Source organism: Falco cherrug, chromosome 1 (genome assembly GCF_023634085.1).
Source record: "Falco cherrug isolate bFalChe1 chromosome 1, bFalChe1.pri, whole genome shotgun sequence".
In the NCBI taxonomy this organism is placed as follows: Eukaryota; Metazoa; Chordata; class Aves; order Falconiformes; family Falconidae; genus Falco; species Falco cherrug.
This window is the reverse complement of record NC_073697.1, coordinates 37,761,549-37,781,981: the sequence shown is the minus strand read 5'-3', so window position 1 is coordinate 37,781,981 and position 20,433 is coordinate 37,761,549. Positions and strand designations below refer to the sequence as shown.

The 20,433-nt window shown below is 37.9% G+C and overlaps 1 protein-coding gene across 7 annotated transcripts in view; it reads left to right on the top strand.

Annotated features, from left to right (window-relative positions):
• CLCN3 (chloride voltage-gated channel 3) overlaps window positions 1-20,433 on the top strand; it is a 70,828-nt gene that overhangs the window by 42,005 nt on the left and 8,390 nt on the right. For all 7 annotated transcript variants that reach the window (XM_055701858.1, XM_055701820.1, XM_055701830.1 and 4 more), the window contains 9 exons: window positions 380-537; window positions 3,433-3,532; window positions 5,802-5,989; window positions 6,695-6,817; window positions 8,146-8,352; window positions 12,400-12,480; window positions 13,617-14,162; window positions 18,191-18,377; window positions 19,762-20,160. In XM_055701858.1, coding sequence (XP_055557833.1) covers window positions 394-537; window positions 3,433-3,532; window positions 5,802-5,989; window positions 6,695-6,817; window positions 8,146-8,352; window positions 12,400-12,480; window positions 13,617-14,162; window positions 18,191-18,377; window positions 19,762-20,160 — 1,975 coding nt within the window. In that variant the 5' untranslated portion in view covers window positions 380-393. The remainder of the gene's footprint in view (window positions 1-379; window positions 538-3,432; window positions 3,533-5,801; window positions 5,990-6,694; window positions 6,818-8,145; window positions 8,353-12,399; window positions 12,481-13,616; window positions 14,163-18,190; window positions 18,378-19,761; window positions 20,161-20,433) is intronic.

Sequence of the window (20,433 nt, the reverse complement as noted above, 5' to 3'; positions counted from 1 at the left end):
TTTCTTACAGCCAGATTTTTCTCTGATAGTTCATAAACTGAAATAAACTTCAAGTTAAATGTGTATTGAAGCTGCTCATTTTTTCCACTTTGTTCTATTAAAGGTTCTCTGGAGTCTGCACACAGAACAACAATTTGACTAGTACATTCATATTTAACCAATGGAAATACAAAGTAACTAATGTGCAAATTTAACCTACAGATCAGTGACAGAAAAAAAGTGACATGCAATACTGAGGGACCTAAATGAAGTAAAACATGCATATTATCTGAAGTGTCTTAGTTACTTGTTCAGAAATTTTACATGCCATAGTGTTATGAACATTAGAGTACTTTGTTCATTGCAGAATTAATTAATTCCTGTCTTTCCTCTGCCACAGGAACTCATTATACAATGACAAATGGAGGAAGTATCAACAGTTCAACACACTTACTGGATCTTCTGGACGAACCAATTCCTGGAGTAGGAACATACGATGACTTCCATACCATTGACTGGGTTCGAGAGAAGTGCAAAGACAGGGAAAGGCATAGACGGGTATGTGAGATAAACAACAATACTTGGAAAATACTTCTTGTTGGATGTTGGAATTAGGGTCTGATCCAGTAACACATATAAAATCTGTGCACACTTTAAATTTTTAAGTAGTTCTATCTAGAACTCCTTGTGTGACATTAAAGAAGCACCATTTTATTGATAATGCAGTACTGCAAGTGGAAAGCAAACAGTAATTGTAATAGAGTGAAAATAGTTCCCTGTCACCCAAATGACATTTTTACAGTACTACCTTTTTTGCATGCTAGTATATTTAAGGCTATTTTCCAGCATAGATATATTTGTAATAGTACAGTAGTGATTATGGTGGTACTTGTACAGAAAAGTGAGCACTGATGTATATTGCTTTTATACTGACACAAGTGTATTTGTAATACTGTGTCGTGGTTTAACCCCAGCCAGCAACCAGGCACCATGCAGCCACCCCGCAGGGGGACGGGGAGGAGAGTCGGGGAGGAATGTAACACTCAAGGGTTGAGATAAGAACAATTTAATAATTGAAATAAAAAAATAATAATAAAAAATATAATGAAAAGGATGGAGAAGGGGAGAGGAATGAAATCCAAAGGAAAGGGAGAAAAGAAAGCAAGTGATGCAAAATGTAGCTGCTCACGATGTGCTGACCGATGCCAGCCAGTCTCTGAACCGTGATCCACAGGCCCTGGCCAACGCCCCCCAGTTTATATACTGAGCATGATGTCCGATGGCTAGTTCGGGTCAGCTGTCTTGGCTGTGTCCCCTCCCAGGTTCTTGTGCCCCTCCAGCCCTCTCACTGGCAGGACCTGAGAAGCTGAAAAGTCCTTGACTTAGTATAGACATTATTTAACTGATTTTTTAGTTGTTGCTGTCGTTGTTGTTCTCACACCAAATCAAAAACACAGCACTGCACCAGCTACTGTGAAGAAAATTAATTCTGTCCCACCTGAAACCAGGACATACTGCTGTGTAGTGCTGTGATGGTTGAGACTGTGGAAAGTGAAAACTCTTACATCAGTGTATGTAAGTTTAACAAAAGAGTAGTCTCAGCATGCATGGTAAATGTCCTTTCCACTCTGCCATCGCAGAACTTTTTTTTTCTCCTTTTTTCTGTTGTTTTCTTCAGATAATCAAGTTCAGGCCATTCATCTTTATCGGTGTGCACTGCAATGAGGTCTTTGATGAAATGGACTCAAGTTGTATTAGTGAAATGCTAGATACTGTAATTAATGTAATAGACTTGTTTAATAGCATTTTAGGAGGAAATACACTATTTAGAACCTTAGTACCAAACTTTTGAGATGCTTACATTAATTAACCTTAAAACCAGGACAGATTTGGAAATGTGATTTCTCCTAAAATATTTTTAACTGATCAAAATGAGTAGTTAAAAGTGAATTGTGATTGTATGAGAGGGGGGTCATGGGTGAGGTTCCTTCATGTACTACACTGTAGTTTTACTCAGCTTTGTTTGGAAACATAGTTTTTAATGTTCTGTAAGCAAATGTAGGATATATATGCTGATTTACTTTGACATGGTTAAGGAAATAATCTTACACTAGTGTAAAAAACAAAACATCCACAATTGCACTATCTAGTGCTTTTTTAAGGAAAAGAGGGCCTTGGATAATGAATCTGAGAACATGTATCTTATCTGAATGCTTTTCATGAAAAGTAAGAAGGTATTTTCCATTTAATGCTTTATTTCATAATTTGATATCTAAGCAGTAATCAACACGTTCTATCTTTACACTGCAGATGTGTAGGTTATTGTATAGTGGGTATGCCACTGGATAGAATGCTGGGCCTGACCAAATCCTGGCCAGGCAGATTACACCTGGAAATGAGTTATCTAGGGTGAAGTCTCACAGCTGTTACTCGTTTTAATGTCTGAGATCAGAAAAGTCAGACTAGACAGTTCACAGTTTATAGCCACAGAACTACTATGAAGTTTATGAATATGCCCAGAATGATAGGAGACTGCCTGGCCATGTAATCAAAGATGTAGAAAGATGAGCACTAATTCATGGTGGTTGTGAAAGAGATGTTATTGTAGAAACAACTTTTTTTATTTAAAAAAAAAAAAAGTTTGAGGATCTCAAGGATGTAGAGGAAACTATAAAACATATCTATTTGCTTTAGGAGTGGTATTTTTTTCTAAATTTCCTTGTCTGGTATTGTGCTTTCTTGGTTTGGTGGGGATTTTTTTGCTGTTGGTTGCGCATACTTTCTCCCTCCTTTAACAGTACAAAAAAATTTTAAGAATAGGATCCAATTACATGAACATTTAGTCATAAAGCAAGTTATACACAAATTTCAGCTAAGAGCACGAAGTCAATAAGGCTAAAATAAGAATTGCTGTTTTTTCAGTACAATAATTTTAGATGTCATTAGTAATAGTTGTCTAGAAGTATTATAGGATAGTTATCCACTTTTTGGTTTTGTTTTATGTGGGTTTTAGTTTAAAGATAAAACAAAGATCTTTATATTTGAAATAGAATTTTAGGAATTTTAATTGTATGTAATAGCTTATTAGTAGTACACTAACAGTTTATTTGAAGTAAAAAATAATTTAAGGTTTAGAAAAGAGACAATTTTAGAATTACATGTTTTAGATATGTATCACAGAAAGTATTTGTTTATCCTAATAATGCATTTTCTGGGGTTTAGTTCTTTTAAATTAAGCAAATTTACTTTTCTGTCTGTTGTTTGATGTCTGAATAACCAAGCTGACTTATCTATGTAAAGCACAAAATACAAGGAGAGTGTTTGTAGTTTAAAGAGAGAGTATATTTGCTTGAAGATTGGATCATCTATTGATTTGTATGTCATACTTTCTTTTTTTGTCCTATTCATATTACAGGAACACATACAAGTATGCATAACGATTTCTCTTTGCAGATTAACAGCAAGAAGAAAGAATCAGCATGGGAGATGACAAAAAGCCTGTACGATGCATGGTCAGGATGGCTAGTAGTCACACTAACTGGTTTAGCATCAGGTAAATTAAAAAACAGAGGATTTCTTTATTACATTTGTAAGCAAGTTTAGTTACAGTGCTCTTCATGTGTGTATTATCCACCAGCCTGTCCAAGAGCTGCTTCAGACTGCTACCGTAAGTCCATGAAGGAAGGAGAAGGTTGACTGTCTTGATTTATAGGCTTTAGCATCTCTTGAGTGGAGGGTTTACTAATCAAATGGAAAAAAAAAAATTGTCGCTGAATTTAGTGAGAGTTTCTTGAGAGTTACTGAACTTCCGCCTACTAAACTGTCAGTGTTCTGTGATTGAGATTGGTGGTTTCCCTTTCTGTTAAATTTCACTTTTTTGATGTTGGATTTCTTGTGAAAGTGTATTAATTGATTGTGCTAGGTGGTTCTTACTGTATGAATTTGTTTTGGTTTGGGGTTTTGTTTGTTTGGATTTTTGTTTGTTTGGGTTGGTTTGGGGTTTTGTTGCTAGGAACTTTACTGAACCCATTAGCTTATTCCATATGGACCAGAAAGTAGCTCTGGTATATGTGTAGTTTTGGTAAACACACTTCTTTGTAAAGCATGTGTTTATACATGAGAAGAGCCTACGCTTATGTTGTCATATCTTTCTAGAGGTTGTTAAACAGATAGAGTTTATCTTTCTTTAATGTATTTTAGATTGTTTTACAGCTAAAATCATCTGATAGGTTGTGGGCCCACTGTTGTGCAGTGCTGCTTTCTATCAGCGTAATTTGGAGTGACCAAAACGTACAGGAATGGGAAGTCACAAACTTTGTGTCCCATTTTTTCCAAAAAAAGTATTTCAAACATATGTTAGATTAAATGCTAGGGAAATTGGATTCGTTGCAGAGTATGGCCGTGCCTGTTAAAAAAAAAAAAAAGGCCTGGTAACTGTATAATTACAACTTACATATACACACAATCACTTTCAGAAATCACAAATAAATTAATATATATGCAAAGTTTGTAGCATGTTTATATACCTCTGAATATACAAACTGAAAGTGCATAATTACTGGAAATTGCTTGTAATAATTTGGGTGGGAATGTGCAGCGTTGTGTTTCCACCCTCAAGCTGCTATGTATGTTAAAATTGCTTTACTATGTTTGAGCAGCAAAGCAAGCAAATTCTGGCCACGAACATTCCTAGTTTTTCAGTTTCATTTGCTTTCTGTTATACATGTCTAGTGAATCTGAAATGATAGAACCTTGATTTAAATCATGGGGAGATCTTGTGTTTATGTGTTTTAATTAGTTTGGTTGAAATTTTGTTGTACTGAAAATACTGCCTTTGAGTTTGGTTGTCCCATGATCTCAAACTGAGGGTCTGTCAAGGTTAGTAAATATAAATTAGTAAATCAGAGGTAATTCTCTACTACCAATTTACACAAGTAAATTGTGGCTGTCTCTAGACAGCTATTTCTAGTAGTGATTGATATCTTACAAATAGTAAATTATAACTAACAACAGTTGTACATGTTAACAAAAATAGTGACATTAGAAGTACTTTATCATATATTGCTACCATGAAAAACTATTTTGCTTATGTAAAATAAAGGTATTTTTAATTATTTTTTTTAATCCTTTCAAGCAATTTCTCATGTAATGCCTATTTTTTGAAGACTTTTCAGCAAGTTTTCTGCATGTACTTACAACACAGAATTCCTCTTAAACTTTGAGTTTGTGAACTACTCACTGTCTATACTGTTCGTTACCTGCAGTAGGAATTTTGCATGCTCACAATGTTACAGAATTAAATAAGTTTGCATATGAATCACATGAATATCATGGTTTATTTGGTGTCCTTTTATGTTGTTTAAAACTGTTACTGGCAAGGTAAGAATTATTTTTTCCAAATAGGTTGTTCTGTACAAAACGTAGTAGAATAGTTTATCAGTGTTCTGAGGCATGGCAAGGTAGTTTTGTCAGAAGGTATATTGCCTTTCATCAGAAAAATGTGTCAGTCCTCTTTTGATTCTTAACTCCTTAGCTTAAGTGGACTGTTGGAGAACTGTGGTATGGGGAGGGGGAAAAAACAGAAAACAAAAAAGATGTATTTAGTTTGGGAAATAGACAAGCTATTAGATTCTTCAGTCAATACGAGTCTTACCATATTGCAAAGAAGATGTATTCCTGGAAATACTAATATTTTAAATGTCAATTTCATTAGGTTTTCTTTAACTGAAGTTTACATGAACTAATATCAGCACATTTCTTCATTTTAGCTGTGTGTGTTATTCCTATTTGCCAGAATATTAATAAAAAGCTTTCTCCAACAGGGGCATTGGCAGGATTAATTGATATTGCTGCTGACTGGATGACTGACTTAAAGGAAGGCATTTGCCTAAGTGCTTTGTGGTTTAACCATGAACAGTGTTGTTGGGGTTCAAATGAGACCACATTTGAAGAGAGAGATAAATGCCCACAGTGGAAAACATGGGCAGAACTAATAATTGGGCAAGCAGAAGTAAGTATATACTTGTTCTTTGATGGTCTTGCTCAGCATTTCAACTGAATGTGGAAAGCAAATAGTAGTCTTAAGGTTAGGGTACTAAACATGGATTTGTGTTGTACTGTCTGCTCCAGTTTTCAGCATTTGAATTAATTAATAGGTTATAATGTAATAAATATGCATTTCATGCACTGTAAGGGGGCTTGGAGTGTTGCAGGTATAAGGAAGTTAGGAGTATAGATCTGTTAATAAGGTGAGAATTTATGTTCTTGATCATAGCTGCATATAAAAAAAATAAAAATGAAATTTGTGTTGTTCTCCAATAGCTAAGAGTAGATTTGGTTTATTTTTCTACGACAAATTTTTTAAAATAAAGATTTGCGCAGTATTCAGTAGATTTAAGCAGCTAATAGCTATTAAAATACTACCTATGCTATGTTTATTTTTTGTTTTTAAGATGAAATGTTAGAACACTTTCTACCTCGCATAACCCAGTCTTTGCTGATGTGCAGGTGTCATGACTTCATGTTTTTCAGACAAAGCTCTCTTTTTTTTTTTTTTTTTTTCTTTTTTTTTGCCTTGGTAATAATTACTGTCCCTCAAAACTGTGCATAACTGTGCTTGCAGCAACAGTACTTCTGGGTTATTTTAAGTAGTGATTTTGCTTCTACATCAAGTTTATATTCTGACATTTTTCTTGGGTTTTGTTTTTGTTTTTAGGGTCCAGGTTCATACATAATGAACTACATAATGTACATTTTCTGGGCTTTGAGCTTTGCCTTCTTAGCAGTTTCTCTGGTGAAGGTATTTGCTCCTTATGCCTGTGGCTCGGGGATACCTGAGGTGAGGTCTAACTAATAGATACATTATATATGTTTCATGTTAATGTGAAAAATCCTGCTGCCTTACCGGGTCGAGGGAAGGCAAGAGGGAACGCCCTGTGACTTTGGTGAAATACATTAATATAAGTATTCAAATTGAAATTATGTAATTGTGCAAATTCTTGCTGTGAAAAATGCCCCAAAATGCGGAGCATCTCCTGAGTTTGTAAATTTTGCTGTGTGTTTCTGGCTGGACTGTTTTTTAAGGAAGCACTTAGCTTAAAAGAGTGTAGACTTCCGAAGAGTGATTTCCAAACCTCCCCCGAATCCCCACCCTCCCTACAGTGGTAAGAGAGCAGTGGTTCATTGACAGAATACAGGTCCTTTGGCTTTAATCGCCTTAACTAGCAGAAACCATGAAACGCACAGTAAAACGTGTAGTATCATCAAAACCTTGTTTTTACAATGGCTGTCCGCTACAATACACAGAATAGGAGAGAGAAAAACCCAAAGTCAAAGTCTGGTCAGTCTCACTTCTGCAGTCATTCTGTAAATATTTCTTCATGTATGTGTATTGTTGAAGTTGAAGGACAAATCCTGCCTCTGAATAAGCCTAGAGTAGTTCTGTGCCATTATTCCAGGAAAGATTTCATCCTAAATTGGTTTCCAAATTTAGCTAACCTTTACTTTCTAGACACAGCTGGCCAGTGTTTTGTGTACATCCTATTTATAGTCATGTTGTGCTTTCCCATGATAGCTACATTATTGCCTATATATAGACTTATGTTCCAGACTAATAACATGACAGTGTTAGGCAAAGTAATACCTTAGGCAAGTGGCACATCTTTTCTAGTGGAAAAAGGCTGATCTTTTCCATCTTTATGTCAAAGAATCTACTGTTAAATTTTTATGTAGAGATGGTAAAACGTAAGTAGAAAACTGGGAAGGTTAAAATTGGTGCCAGTGTGGTACTGCTGCAGTAGATTACCTTGAGTATAGTATTTGCAGGTTTATTTTTCTGTGGAGTTTTCTGACTTTCTGTTGATAATTTACATCATAAACCAATAAATGCACTCTTAGAAAATACTGCAGATTAATTTTCCACTAAATGTCATTGATGATGTTATTGTATGTTACTGTCCAGTGTTTCAGAGTAAGTTGCAAATGGAAAGCTTTTGGCAACGAAATGGACTCAGTGTAGCATTCTGAACACAGTACATATTTCAAAATATGATAAAGGTAGCAATTTGAAAAGGCTGATTTTGAAGTTATGCAGCTAAAATGATAAAACGAATTATTTTCTGAAGAAAGCAGAATATACTAACAGATAATATTTTTTATTTCTTCCAGATAAAAACTATTTTGAGTGGCTTCATCATCAGAGGCTACTTGGGGAAGTGGACTTTGATGATAAAAACAATTACTTTAGTTTTGGCTGTCGCATCAGGTTTGAGTTTAGGAAAAGAAGGTCCTTTGGTACATGTTGCCTGCTGCTGTGGGAATATTTTTTCCTACCTCTTTCCAAAGTACAGCACAAATGAAGCTAAAAAAAGAGAGGTAAGTTCTTGTAAAAGCATTTCTACAATGTATTGAATATCCATGCATTTACACTGATTCGTTTTAAAGATGATATTTGTTCTGTCAGACAGTGTTTAGGCTTGGGTTATCAGTAGTTATTTATTGTGTGAAGAACAATGTATTATCCTGAGCATTCCCCAGGGCAAATTGTTTCCATGTCAGAGTAAATTTGCATTTCTCCCACCTCTGAGACCATTTGACTTTACTTAAATTCTTTCTGTTCTTGGACTACCTTTTGGTAATTGATGAGTGTCTTCAGTTGTGAGAATAGCAGAACAAAAGTGTTCCTGGAAAAAGTTGGTGACAACAGTGTTTCTGCTCTGTTTGTTTGTTGTTGTTAGTGCGAGTGTGGTAGGTTAGCTTTGGTGCCTACCAGGCTGCGCTCTCAGCCCTCCTCCTCAGCCAGACAGCAGGAGAAAGTAAGACAAAAAGTTCATAGGTCAAAGTAACGATAGGGAGATCACTCACCAATTATCATGACAGGCAAAACAGACTAGACTTGAGGAAGATTACTTTATTGCCACTTAGTAAGAGTAGGATAGTGAGAAATAAAAACAAAACTTAAACCATCTTGCCCCCACTCTCCTTTCTTACCAGGCTCAGCTTCACTCCTGGCTCTTCTGTCCCAAAGCAGCATAAGGGGATGGGGAACCAGGGGCTGCAGTCAGTTTGCAGCGCTTTCTACTTGCTGCAGCTTCCTTCAGGACAGGTCCACCTGTTCTGGTGTGGGGGCCTCCACAGGCTGCAGGGTAGAAATCTGCTTTGCCGTGGTCCTCTGTGGGCTGCAGGGCAACAGCCTGCATCACCCTTGTTTTCTTCAGGGACTGCAGGGGAATCTGCACTGTTGCCTGGAGCACCACCTTGGTGTCTGCAGGGCTGTTTTGCTCAAGTTTTCCTCCCTCCTCTCTTACAGCTGCTCTGCAGCATTTTTATCCTTTCTTAAGTATCTTATCACAAAAGCACCACCAGCATCACTGACGGGCTTGGCCTTGGGCAGCAGCAGGTCAGTGTTGGAGCTGGCTGGAAATGGCTCTGTTGGACATCGGAGCAGCCTCTGGTGTTGTCTCACAGGAACCACTCCTGTTACCAAACCTTGTCATGTAAATCCAATAGAGAGACTCATGCTAATGAAAGCAAGTAAGGTCATAGAGAGTAGCAAGTTTTAACATTCTTACTAATCCAATGAAGTATTCATATTGTAAAATAAAAAAGGGTGTCATCCCAGCTGTACTTCGGTTCTCAGGCTCAACTTCTATACTTTCAGGAGGAGACTGCAGAACATGGGAAGTTTGCGTTCACTTCCTATCTCAAAGCTTAAGTCATTTAACTTACCTGTAGTTAAACTGCTTATCTCAGAGTAATGTCATAATTCTTTGAGTTTGTGTATTCTTCCACAGGTGTGTAAGGGCTGCTACCTGAGGGTCAGTGTTCTTGCAGGGAATTTGTCCGATATTGTTAAAACTAGCACACACTTTAACCATCCTCATATATTGAACATAATTAATCAATTATGCTGTAGGACCAGCTGCTGCTTCAGTTCTTAATCTCTCCCTTAATCTTGGTTCACCCCAGACTTTTTTCCAAGTTTTTGCTTGAAGGCTCCTGAGCGCCTGTCTCCAGAACTGATATACAAGCTATGCAGTCTGTCATTGATTTATGTCCCTCGAATAGTGTTTGTGATTGACGGATGACTCTGCCATACACATCTAGAGTAGAATAGAATATTTTAGTTGAAAGGAACGTAGAATGATCATCTAGTCTAAGTCCCTGACCAGTTTGGGGCTGACCAAAAAAAAGTTAAAGCATGTTGTTGAGGGCATTGTCCGAATGCGTCTTAATCACTGCCAGGCTTGTGGCATTGACCACCTCTCTAGGAAGCCTCTCTGTAAGGAAATGCTTCCTAATGTACAGTGTAAACCTCCCCTGGCATAGCTTTGAACCATTCCCATGTGTCCTATAACTGGATGTCAGAGAGAAGAGCTCAGCAGCTCCCTCTCCATGTCCCCCCTCCTCAGGAAGCTGCAGAGCTTAATGAGGTCAACCCTCAGCCTCCTTTTTGCTAAACTAGACAAGTCCGAAGTCCTCAGCTGCTCCTTATAGGACATGCCCTCCAGCCCTTTCACCGGCTTTGTTGCACTCCTTTGGAGGCGTTCAAGGACCATCACATCCTTCTTAAATTGTGGGGCCCAGAACAGCACACAGCACTTGGGGTGAGGCTGCACCATGGGGTTGAATACAGTGGGATAATCTCCTCTTCTGACCGGTTGGTTCTGCTGTGTTTGATGCCCCCCAGGATGTGGTTTGCCCTCTTGGCTGGCCGGGCACACTGCTGGTTCACACTAAGGCTGCTGCCCACCAGCACCCCCAGAGCCCTTTCTGCAGGGTGGCTCTCCAGCCGCTCCTCTCCCAGTTTATACTTGTGTCTGGCATTACTCCAACCTAGGTGCAGAATCCGGCATTTTGACTTGCAAAATTTCATCCTATTAATCATTGTCCAGTGCTCCAATCTATCTAGATCCCTGTGCAAGGCCTCTTGTCCCTCAAGAGAGTCAACAGCACCTCCCAGTTTGGTGGTGTTTGCAAACTTGCTAATGGTGCACTCAACTCCTGCATCCAGATCATTGATAATTAGATTGAACAGAACTGGCTGTACAATTGAACGCTGAGGAACACCGCTGCTGACCGGTTGCCAGCCAGATGTAGCCGCATTCGCTAAAACCCTCTGAGCCATTTAGCCAGTTCTTCACCCAGCGCACCATGAACCTGCTCATGCCGCATTTGGACAACTTGTCCAGAAGAATGCTGTGAGGGACAGTATCAACAGCCTTAGTAAAACCCAGAAATACTACATCCACTGCCTTCCCTTTGTCCATTAGGTGGGCAGCCTTATCAAAGAAGGATATCAAATGAGTTAAACAGGACTTTCCTTTTGTGAACCTGTGCTGGCTGCGTCTCATGATTGCATTATTCTTTAAATGCTTTTCAGTAGCACCCAGTATAATCTTTTCCATAACTTCTCCAGTAACTGAGGTTAGGTTAACAGGTCTGTAGTTCCCTGGGTCTTCCCTCACGCCCGTTTTGTAGATTGGAATAACACTGGCAAGCTTCCAGTCAACAGGGGCCTCCCAAGGCATTTGGTAGATGATTGAGAGAGGTCTTGCATAACATCTGCTAGCTCCTTCAGTGCTCTGGGATGAATGCCATCAGGCTCCATGGACTTGGCAACATTCAGCTGATAAACCTGGTCCCTGAAAATTTCAGTGTCCACAAATGGAGAGTCGCTGTTCCTGCACTTGTCCAAGCAGCCTAGGGTCTATCAGTGTTACTGAAGACTGAGGCAAAAAAAGCATTGGATGCCTCTGCTTTATCTTCATCCCTGTTAGTTAAGAGGACCATCTTTGACGAGTATTTGTCCAGTATTTTCTTTTGCCATTAATATACTTTAAAAAGCCATTCTTTTTGTCTGACGCAACACTGGCCAGTTTCAGCTCTAATTGAGCTTTAACCTTTTGTGTCTGCTTCCTGCATATATGAACTACAGCCCTCTAATCTTCTTGCGAGGCCTGACCTTGCTTCCAGAGGTCGTACAATTTCTTTTTCCTCTTGAGCTCCATGAGGAGTTCCCTGTTCAGCCAAGCTGGTCTTCTGCGACACTTGCTTGACTTACGACACAGTGGAATTGCCTGCTCTAGTACAGAGAAAGCTTATTATGATCTCTTGCAAATGAGATAATGGGCAGTTTCATACTGAAGCATAGACTCCTTTGGGTGCTTCTCTGGGGAGACTTTGAGCAGTGTCCTTGGCTTCATCATGGCTAGTACCTGGTTGGCTGCTGTGGCCGCTGACCACATCTTAAAAGCACTGCGATACACTTAACTGATGCTTTTCTGTTAGCAAGTGTGTGTCCTTGATAGAAACACAGAAGAAACTGATAACTGTAATGAGATGCTGTTCTCCATGTTTAAAGCTTATCACAGACTGCAAAAAAACCCCCAAACACTAACTCTCACCGTTGTTGTTTTTCAGGTGTTGTCAGCCGCCTCAGCAGCAGGAGTATCTGTAGCCTTTGGTGCCCCGATCGGTGGAGTCCTTTTCAGTCTGGAGGAGGTACGTCAAGAGATGGCACTGAAGGATCCACATTTCAAAGTCAAGAGTCAAGTTACCAGCAAACCCCTAAAGAAATTGTTTGTCTTTGGATGAATGTTGGCTTTGCTTTGTTCTCAGTTATATTTTTCTGGAGAAGGGCTGAGCCTGTTAATGGTTACAGTTTACATACAGATACAGCAGTTTTTCACTCTAGGAGTGTATTCTTAAAAAAATAAATAAAAATCAGTCTCTTTTTTCATTTTAAAAGAGGCTTTAGAAACCTATTTGATGGTTTTGCAAAGCAAGTTTTTAAACATTTCTTTTCTTAGTTTCAGACACTAAATGCAATTGAATGTTAATTATTAAAAAGGCAGCCAAACTCCCTTCTTAAAAAAATATTTTGTAATAATTTAGTTTTCGTTAGTTGTTTTCAAAATACATAAGGATGTTAGATCATTAGCATTTTTAAAGAAAACCAAAAAAATCTAAAAATCTGAATTGAAAAAGGAAGCAAAATATTATTTAATGTATAATTTTTCTATATTGCTAGGGGATCTTGAGGAATTCCTTTGTTGCTAAAAAAATTTTCAAAAAAAAGCTTAGAAGAAAACTCTTGAAATTCAAATCGGGCTTGAAATTCAAAAGTGGGTATTAAGTATGAAGTTGCATGTTCTGTTTTGAGGATTTTTTTTAATGTTTTAATTGTACTTCATAACAATAACACATCTGCCAGAAACCTTCTGGCATAGGTTGAATGGAGATGAAAAAGTATTCGCAGGAAATATGAGAGAAGAGCTAGTACATAGTCTGGTTCTTAATGCTAGAAAGAGATGCTTAGGAACAGAGAAGCTTTTAAACATAAATTACTATGCAGTATTTCTGAACAGTCTTTAAACAGCAGTAGTTTCAGTACTGCTTTAGTATTAACTTAAAAACTAATGTAAGTATGAATTGTTGTAGAACTTGTTAAAAATGTACTATGTGCTGGAGCACCAGTGCTCCAAGTGATAGGAATAACACTGATAGTGTAAAAGTACTTTTTTTTTTTTTTTAAGCATATACCATGTGAGCAGCAGTACTTTAAGATGTGCAAGAGCCTGCTCTTTCCAGTATTTTTAATTGAATCATTAATAATTTTCATGTATTCCTTTTTGCAGGTCAGTTACTATTTCCCACTGAAAACTTTATGGAGATCATTTTTTGCTGCTTTAGTGGCTGCATTTGTTTTAAGGTCCATCAATCCTTTTGGTAATAGCCGCCTAGTTCTTTTTTATGTGGAATATCACACTCCTTGGTACCTTTTTGAACTGCTTCCTTTTATTCTTCTGGGAGTATTTGGTGGGCTCTGGGGAGCGTTTTTCATCCGAGCAAACATTGCATGGTGTCGTCGACGCAAATTGACAAAATTTGGGAAGTATCCTGTCCTGGAGGTTATTATTGTTGCAGCAATAACAGCTGTCATTGCATTTCCTAATCCTTATACAAGGCTAAACACCAGTGAGCTTATTAAAGAGCTCTTCACAGACTGTGGGCCGTTAGAATCCTCCTCCCTCTGTGACTACAGAAATGATATGAATGCAAGCAAGATAGTAGACGATATTCCCGACCGTCCAGCAGGCACTGGAGTCTATTCAGCTATATGGCAGTTGTGTTTGGCACTCATATTTAAAATAATCATGACAGTCTTCACCTTTGGTATCAAGGTAAGTGTGAATGTAGTGGTTGTATCATATGTTGTGACAGTTGTTGCCTTTCTCATTTTCCATCTCTCAAAGCTAGCAGCTTTGTTTATAGAAATTTTTTCATGTGTGGTTCTTTTTAAAAAAATCTTTTTGATTGAGAAGCAAGTTTTGTAGAAAACAAGTTTAGGTTAATTCAAACTAGCACTTTGTTCAGCTGAATAGAAACAGGCTATATTTAATAGTGAACCATAACTGTATGGCTGGCTGGCTGTATGGGTCTGATTCAACGATAAGGATGATTGTAAAATTGCTAAGAGCTGAGTTCAAACATAACCACTCAGGTTCCCTAGTGGTGTTACATGGAAGAAGAAAAGGCTGTACCTCTTGAACAACTTGTTTGTTTGGGGTTTTTTAAATCCCCTCTCCTCATCACATAAATGTAATTCCTGTGGACTGTCAAAGGGAGCTGGTGATGATTTCTTGCCTGAAATTTCCAGTACTGAGTGTCATGACTAGAAAGTGGGCTTTGTTAATGTGACTGATGGGAATTTCTTCTCCGTTACAAAGCACCATAGTTTTTGGTTTTCCTGGTCATTTCATAATACTGGTTTGGAGCTCTCTTCAGCTTCTGTCCAAGTGAATGACATGTAACTGTTAGGCCTTCATCATTTTCTGCCTTGTCAGGCTCCCTTCACAGTTTTTTGCAGGTACATCATTATCAACTGTGTCTTAACACAAACATATCGTAGGATGCTCACTAGGCAGGGTTTGTGTTTAAACTGGCTTTGACTTCTCAGTCTACGTTGCTGTTCCGTGTAACTGCATGCATAAGAAAACACTTCTTTGAGAGTGGCTGAACAACGGAAGAGGGTGTCCAGAGAACTTCTGGAGGCTCCATCCTTGGAGATACTTAAAACCTGATTGGATGCAATCCTGGGCAACCTGCTGTAGATGACCCTGCTTGAGCAGAAGTAGACCATCTAGAGTGGTCACTTCCAACCTCAACCATTCTGTCATTCCGTAACTGAGAGAAAAATACTGTGTTTTCTCACGTGTTGATCTTTTCAAAGAGTTGCAGTCTGTTATTTGAAGTTCTTTTCCATTGTTGGTTGATGAGTAAGAGAAATCCATTGTGCATGTTTGAAATGCTAGTCTTCCACAGACAAAATTTCAGATATTCTTCTATAACGTGACCACTCCTATCTGATATATATTTGTATAGTTTTGTATTTACTCGCTGTATTTCATTTATATCTAGAGCTGTGTCCTTCTAAGCGTTATAATGTTTTTTTACCACTCATGGTTTTGTGCATCTGGCTCTTTCTCATGGGCTTGTCACCACATGGTCATACTTTGTGTATTAGAATTCACTAGATTACAGAATGGTAGAGCTTACACTTCATTTGGTTTTGGTTCATTTTCTTAGAACGTCAGCATGTGGAATTTGGTGGAGAAGTTTTTGTGAAGTTGTAAGAATGTATTTATTACTTTGCCAGTGGGCAAGTGGTGTTATGCTGCTGTTAATGATGGGACTGTGCTACATACATTTCTCTGAAGCTTTAAAGCGTATGGATGGTTAGAATATCGGCCTTATCTGGAGAAGGGCATGTCACTGTAATGTTACATTTATTTGCATTTTAAGCTTTATTTCTATGAAAGGAGGAGAAAATACAAAATAAATAAAAAAATATGTATTACTTTGTCATATAAATCGTTGTTAAGGACCTTCTGGGCTCTCCAGGGCTGTTCCTGGAGCTGTAGCCATGTGCAAAGTCAATCTGCCCCACAGGAACTGTTTTCCTGTGAGGTGATCAAAGTAACTTAGCTGCTGCCTGTGGGGTATGGAGATTTCTGCTGCTCTTACTGCCATGAGCAAGCATCATCAGGAAGCTGATATGGCAGTAGCTGGTTTGGTTTGGTTTTTTTCCCCGGGCATTTGTATGTATACTGTACTGCTTATTATCAGGAGAGTCATTACTGTGTCTAAGTGCAGATGATCAACAGTTGGGGTGGGATTACAGCTTTGCCTCAGAACCTGACCAGTATGCAGCTGCGCTACCAAAGAAATGGAAAGTTGTACCTAAATCCTGATTTCTTGCTTGATTCGAAGATGATACATGTGCCACAGACACGGTAGCACAGTATGTGCTACGTGCTTCCTCTGTAGTATAACTTCAGTTAGGCTGGCATGCACTGGAGAAGAAAGCTGAGACAAGGTAGAACCAAACTTCTTCTCTTTGATCCTTCTCAGTGAGTGTTCATCTTTGCTTCGTGACTTGTGATTCAGAGGCTTATGCAAACAAATCTAAAATCACTCTGTAAAATCATAACTACAGTTAGACTTGTAACCATTATCTGCATGTAATGGAAAGAAGAGCAGGAGCTAGATGTTAACAAAGGACCAGAAATAATTTGGATGTAATTTCCATGTGGAGACTGAATTTCTGTGGCTTACTGCTGTAGCAAACTAGAATTTGAGGCAGCTTCAAAGATTGATTCAATTACTTTTATATCTGAAATGTTATTTTTTTCAGGGTGCTATTGAACTGTTCACCAAGAATTTCACTCAGGAGAAGAATGAGATTTTAACAGTTAGAAAGGGGTTTAGATACATAATTACTTGTGGGATGTAACAGCAGTGGTATAAATGCAGAATTTGGGTATTACACCAGAACGATAGCATTGAATAGATACCTCTATCAACATTGAAATATTAGGTAATTCAGGAAGGGAATAAAGGATTATTAAAGTTTTTCCCCCAAACCTATGCTGCTGGCTTTCAAACATAAAGTTTGCTATGTTTCTTTGTCCTTGGTTTGTCTGTTAGAAATAATTTTTGCAACCATAAATATTGGCAATGTAATAATAATATTGCAAATTAATTCTGAAATACAGTTCTGCACCAGCTGTTTGGATTCCATGGCAAAACCTATAGTTTGGAATTGCACAATACTTAAAATTTGCAGCTGTACAGTAGAAAAAAATGATGTGTCATGTTACACCAGGAGTGCAGTTTTTTTCATGGAAGTTATTTTGACAGCATGGGTTTAGGTGCATTTAGAGAAAAGGTAAAAATTCTGCTACTTAATTGTATCCAGATCTGCACCTCAGTTACAGTAGAAAATATTTTTATACTAACTACTGTGAGGAGAAGCAGCAGGCATTTCCTCTTTAATGAGATACGTAGACACTAGTATGTTTTTTGGAAACATTGCTAAGGAGGAGAAAAGATACACAACAGCAGTTTCTCAGGTGAACCCTCATTCCTTATGAAGGTGCCGATAAAAGCAAGACTTGCAATAGTATTTTACTAAGACATGTTGGTATGACAAGGCTGTGTGGCCCTTTGCAGGTTTTAGTTAATAACAGAAAAACTGTTCAAATAACTAAAATTACAGTGGGAGTGTTTTTATACAGTAATACATTGTCTACTTTTTGCAATGGGAGCTGTCCTGCCTGTTTCTCTCTTAGTGTATTTAGAATTCTGTATACACCCCTTTGTATGGGAAACTGCAATATAGTAAGCAAAACCTCTTTTTAAAAAGTCACCTGTTTAGTTGGCCATCTTAATTTATAGCAGTGTTAGGAAGCAATTTGGGAAGGCAAATCTATGTGCAAAGCTTGTTTAGTAAGTGAATGTTTGCTCAGAGGAACATGAAGTAATAATGGAGGTGGGAAATAGTAAGGAAGACTTCAGTACTAGTAGCACAGCTCAGATTGGACACACATGGTAAGAATTGTGCTGTTGGCACGAGGGTCTAGTTTATGGTCCTGTGTTGGTGATAGATTTGCTCTTAAGTACAGTAAAATATAAACAAATGTGCTCTTAAAATGGGTTCAACTAACCAGGTTGATCAGCAGTATCAATAGCACTGTGTTAAGTTTTACTAACTTGGCAAAGCCAATTTACATTGTTTTAACCTGACCATTTGAGCATTTGCATCTCTTTTTTTTGGGGGGGGTGTGTGTGTGTGGGGAGACGGAGACTTGTGAAGTGATGCATCAAGTATGTTGCCATCAGCATGACATCAGTTCTGGTTTTGTTGCAGGTTCCGTCTGGGTTATTCATACCTAGTATGGCAATTGGAGCAATAGCAGGAAGGATCGTAGGAATTGCAGTGGAGCAGCTGGCTTACTACCATCATGACTGGTTCATTTTCAAGGAGTGGTGTGAAGTTGGAGCTGACTGTATTACACCTGGTCTTTATGCCATGGTTGGTGCTGCTGCGTGTTTAGGTAAATAAAATACAGCTATGAAAATAATGTATTTTCATTCTTGTATGTTGCCAAATTAATGACCAGAGAATGAAAGGAGATACTAATGTGCAGTTTTTAAACACCTTTTTATATGGACTTCTCTCTCTTCAGAAGAATACATTCATATCTCAACGTGAGACTGTCAGGTCTTTGTGATCTTAGGAATAACATGTAAGACAAATTTATGAGAAACAGAAGAATTTAAATAGTGTTTGCCTTTTCTTTTTGGTATCAAGAGCTGTCGTTAATACAGCAGTCAACAAATACCAGTTTCTTGAAATGTATGAAGTAGAGGATTTGCAGAGTCAAGTACTGTTGAAATTATTACAAGGAGGTGCTGTGATCAGCTGCCACGTTTATGTAAATTGCAGAAAATATTCTTGAAATTCATAATGCAAAAAAACCTTTCAGAAACGTCTAATGATTTGTGGAGTCCAGCTTGAGGAATTTTTAAAAAGCCTGATTTACACACTCTTGAAAATCAGCTTCATGGAAAGAGGCTTAAATTGGGCACCTAAACTAGGAAAGGTTTTTTTGAAGGTCTTTTCTGGTCACAGTTCATAACTTTGTGGCCTTAGAGATTGAATTTAAAAGCTATTAGTAAAGATTCTGCAAAAAGTAGACCTTTTCCTTAAGGAAAAGTGCATTGGAGCAAAGAAACTAGTGGTACAAATGTCGTTTTTGGAGAGGTTGTTTGTTCTGTTGTTGATTTTTTTTTTAATAGTTCAATTTGAATAACTTTTGAATATATTGAAAGAAAGATCATATTATTTTATTGATAAAGATAGGGCATCAGAAATCTTGGCAGAAAAAAAACCTTGAATACTAACAAAAGAGAAATATAATCCCTGCCTTCTCCCATTGTCCAAGAAAGATTTCTTTTCATCAGTTCAGAATTCTATTTAGCTTTTGTGATTCAGCAACAGCATTAAATTCCTAATCCTTTGGACAGCATAGTTATTGAATTGCTACCTGTGACTTCCCTGCATAAGTTCCATTCTTTTTTCAGATTCTTATCTTACTGGATTTCCTTGCACTTCAGTTTTTTTTAACCTAGGCGTGTAGAAGTATGTAGTTTTACCCTTAGTTTACTTCAAATAGCTGCACATATTTTTCAAATCCCTTTATTCTCTCACTTTCTAGGAATTTCCCTTCAAGCTAGCTCTCTCTCTTTTTTTTTTAACCTCTAAAAGTTTTGAGTTCATTTTTTCTGTCTGCTTCTGTTTGTATTCTACAGAATGACGTTTGTTAGATGACTCTTAACAGCAAAGTTATGTTTGTAGTTCTCAATAGGAGGGCAGGAAATCCTAAATTCGTTGTTATCTGATACTAGAATGTTACTGGCTACCATTTTTTCTTGCAGGTGGTGTGACAAGGATGACTGTGTCCCTGGTAGTTATTGTCTTTGAGCTAACAGGAGGGCTGGAATATATTGTGCCCCTAATGGCTGCAGTCATGACCAGTAAGTGGGTAGGAGATGCCTTTGGTAGGGAAGGCATCTACGAGGCACACATCCGACTGAATGGATATCCTTTCTTGGATGCAAAGGAAGAATTTACTCACACAACACTGGCTGCTGATGTTATGAGACCTCGAAGAAGTGATCCACCTTTAGCAGTTCTGACGCAGGATAATATGACAGTTGAAGACATAGAAAACTTGATCAACGAAACCAGCTATAATGGTTTTCCTGTTATTATGTCAAAAGAATCTCAGAGACTAGTGGGCTTTGCTCTAAGAAGAGATTTAACTATTGCAATAGGTAAGTATCTTCCAGTGTTGCATGATTACATATGCCAACTTATATGATTTTATAGCTTAAAGCAGAGTTTACTCTGTGTGTTTCTAGACTTAGTTCAGGTTCAGATACCTCATACAGGCTGCCCATTCCTTTATTGTAGTATATGATTATCTTCAATAGCAGGCTCTGAAATGGAGAAAATGTTAATCTCTTTGTCATAAAAACAAAACTTGTCATACTGAAATAGGCCAAAACACCATCTAGTCCAGGATTTTTGTTTGGTTTGAGGCTTTT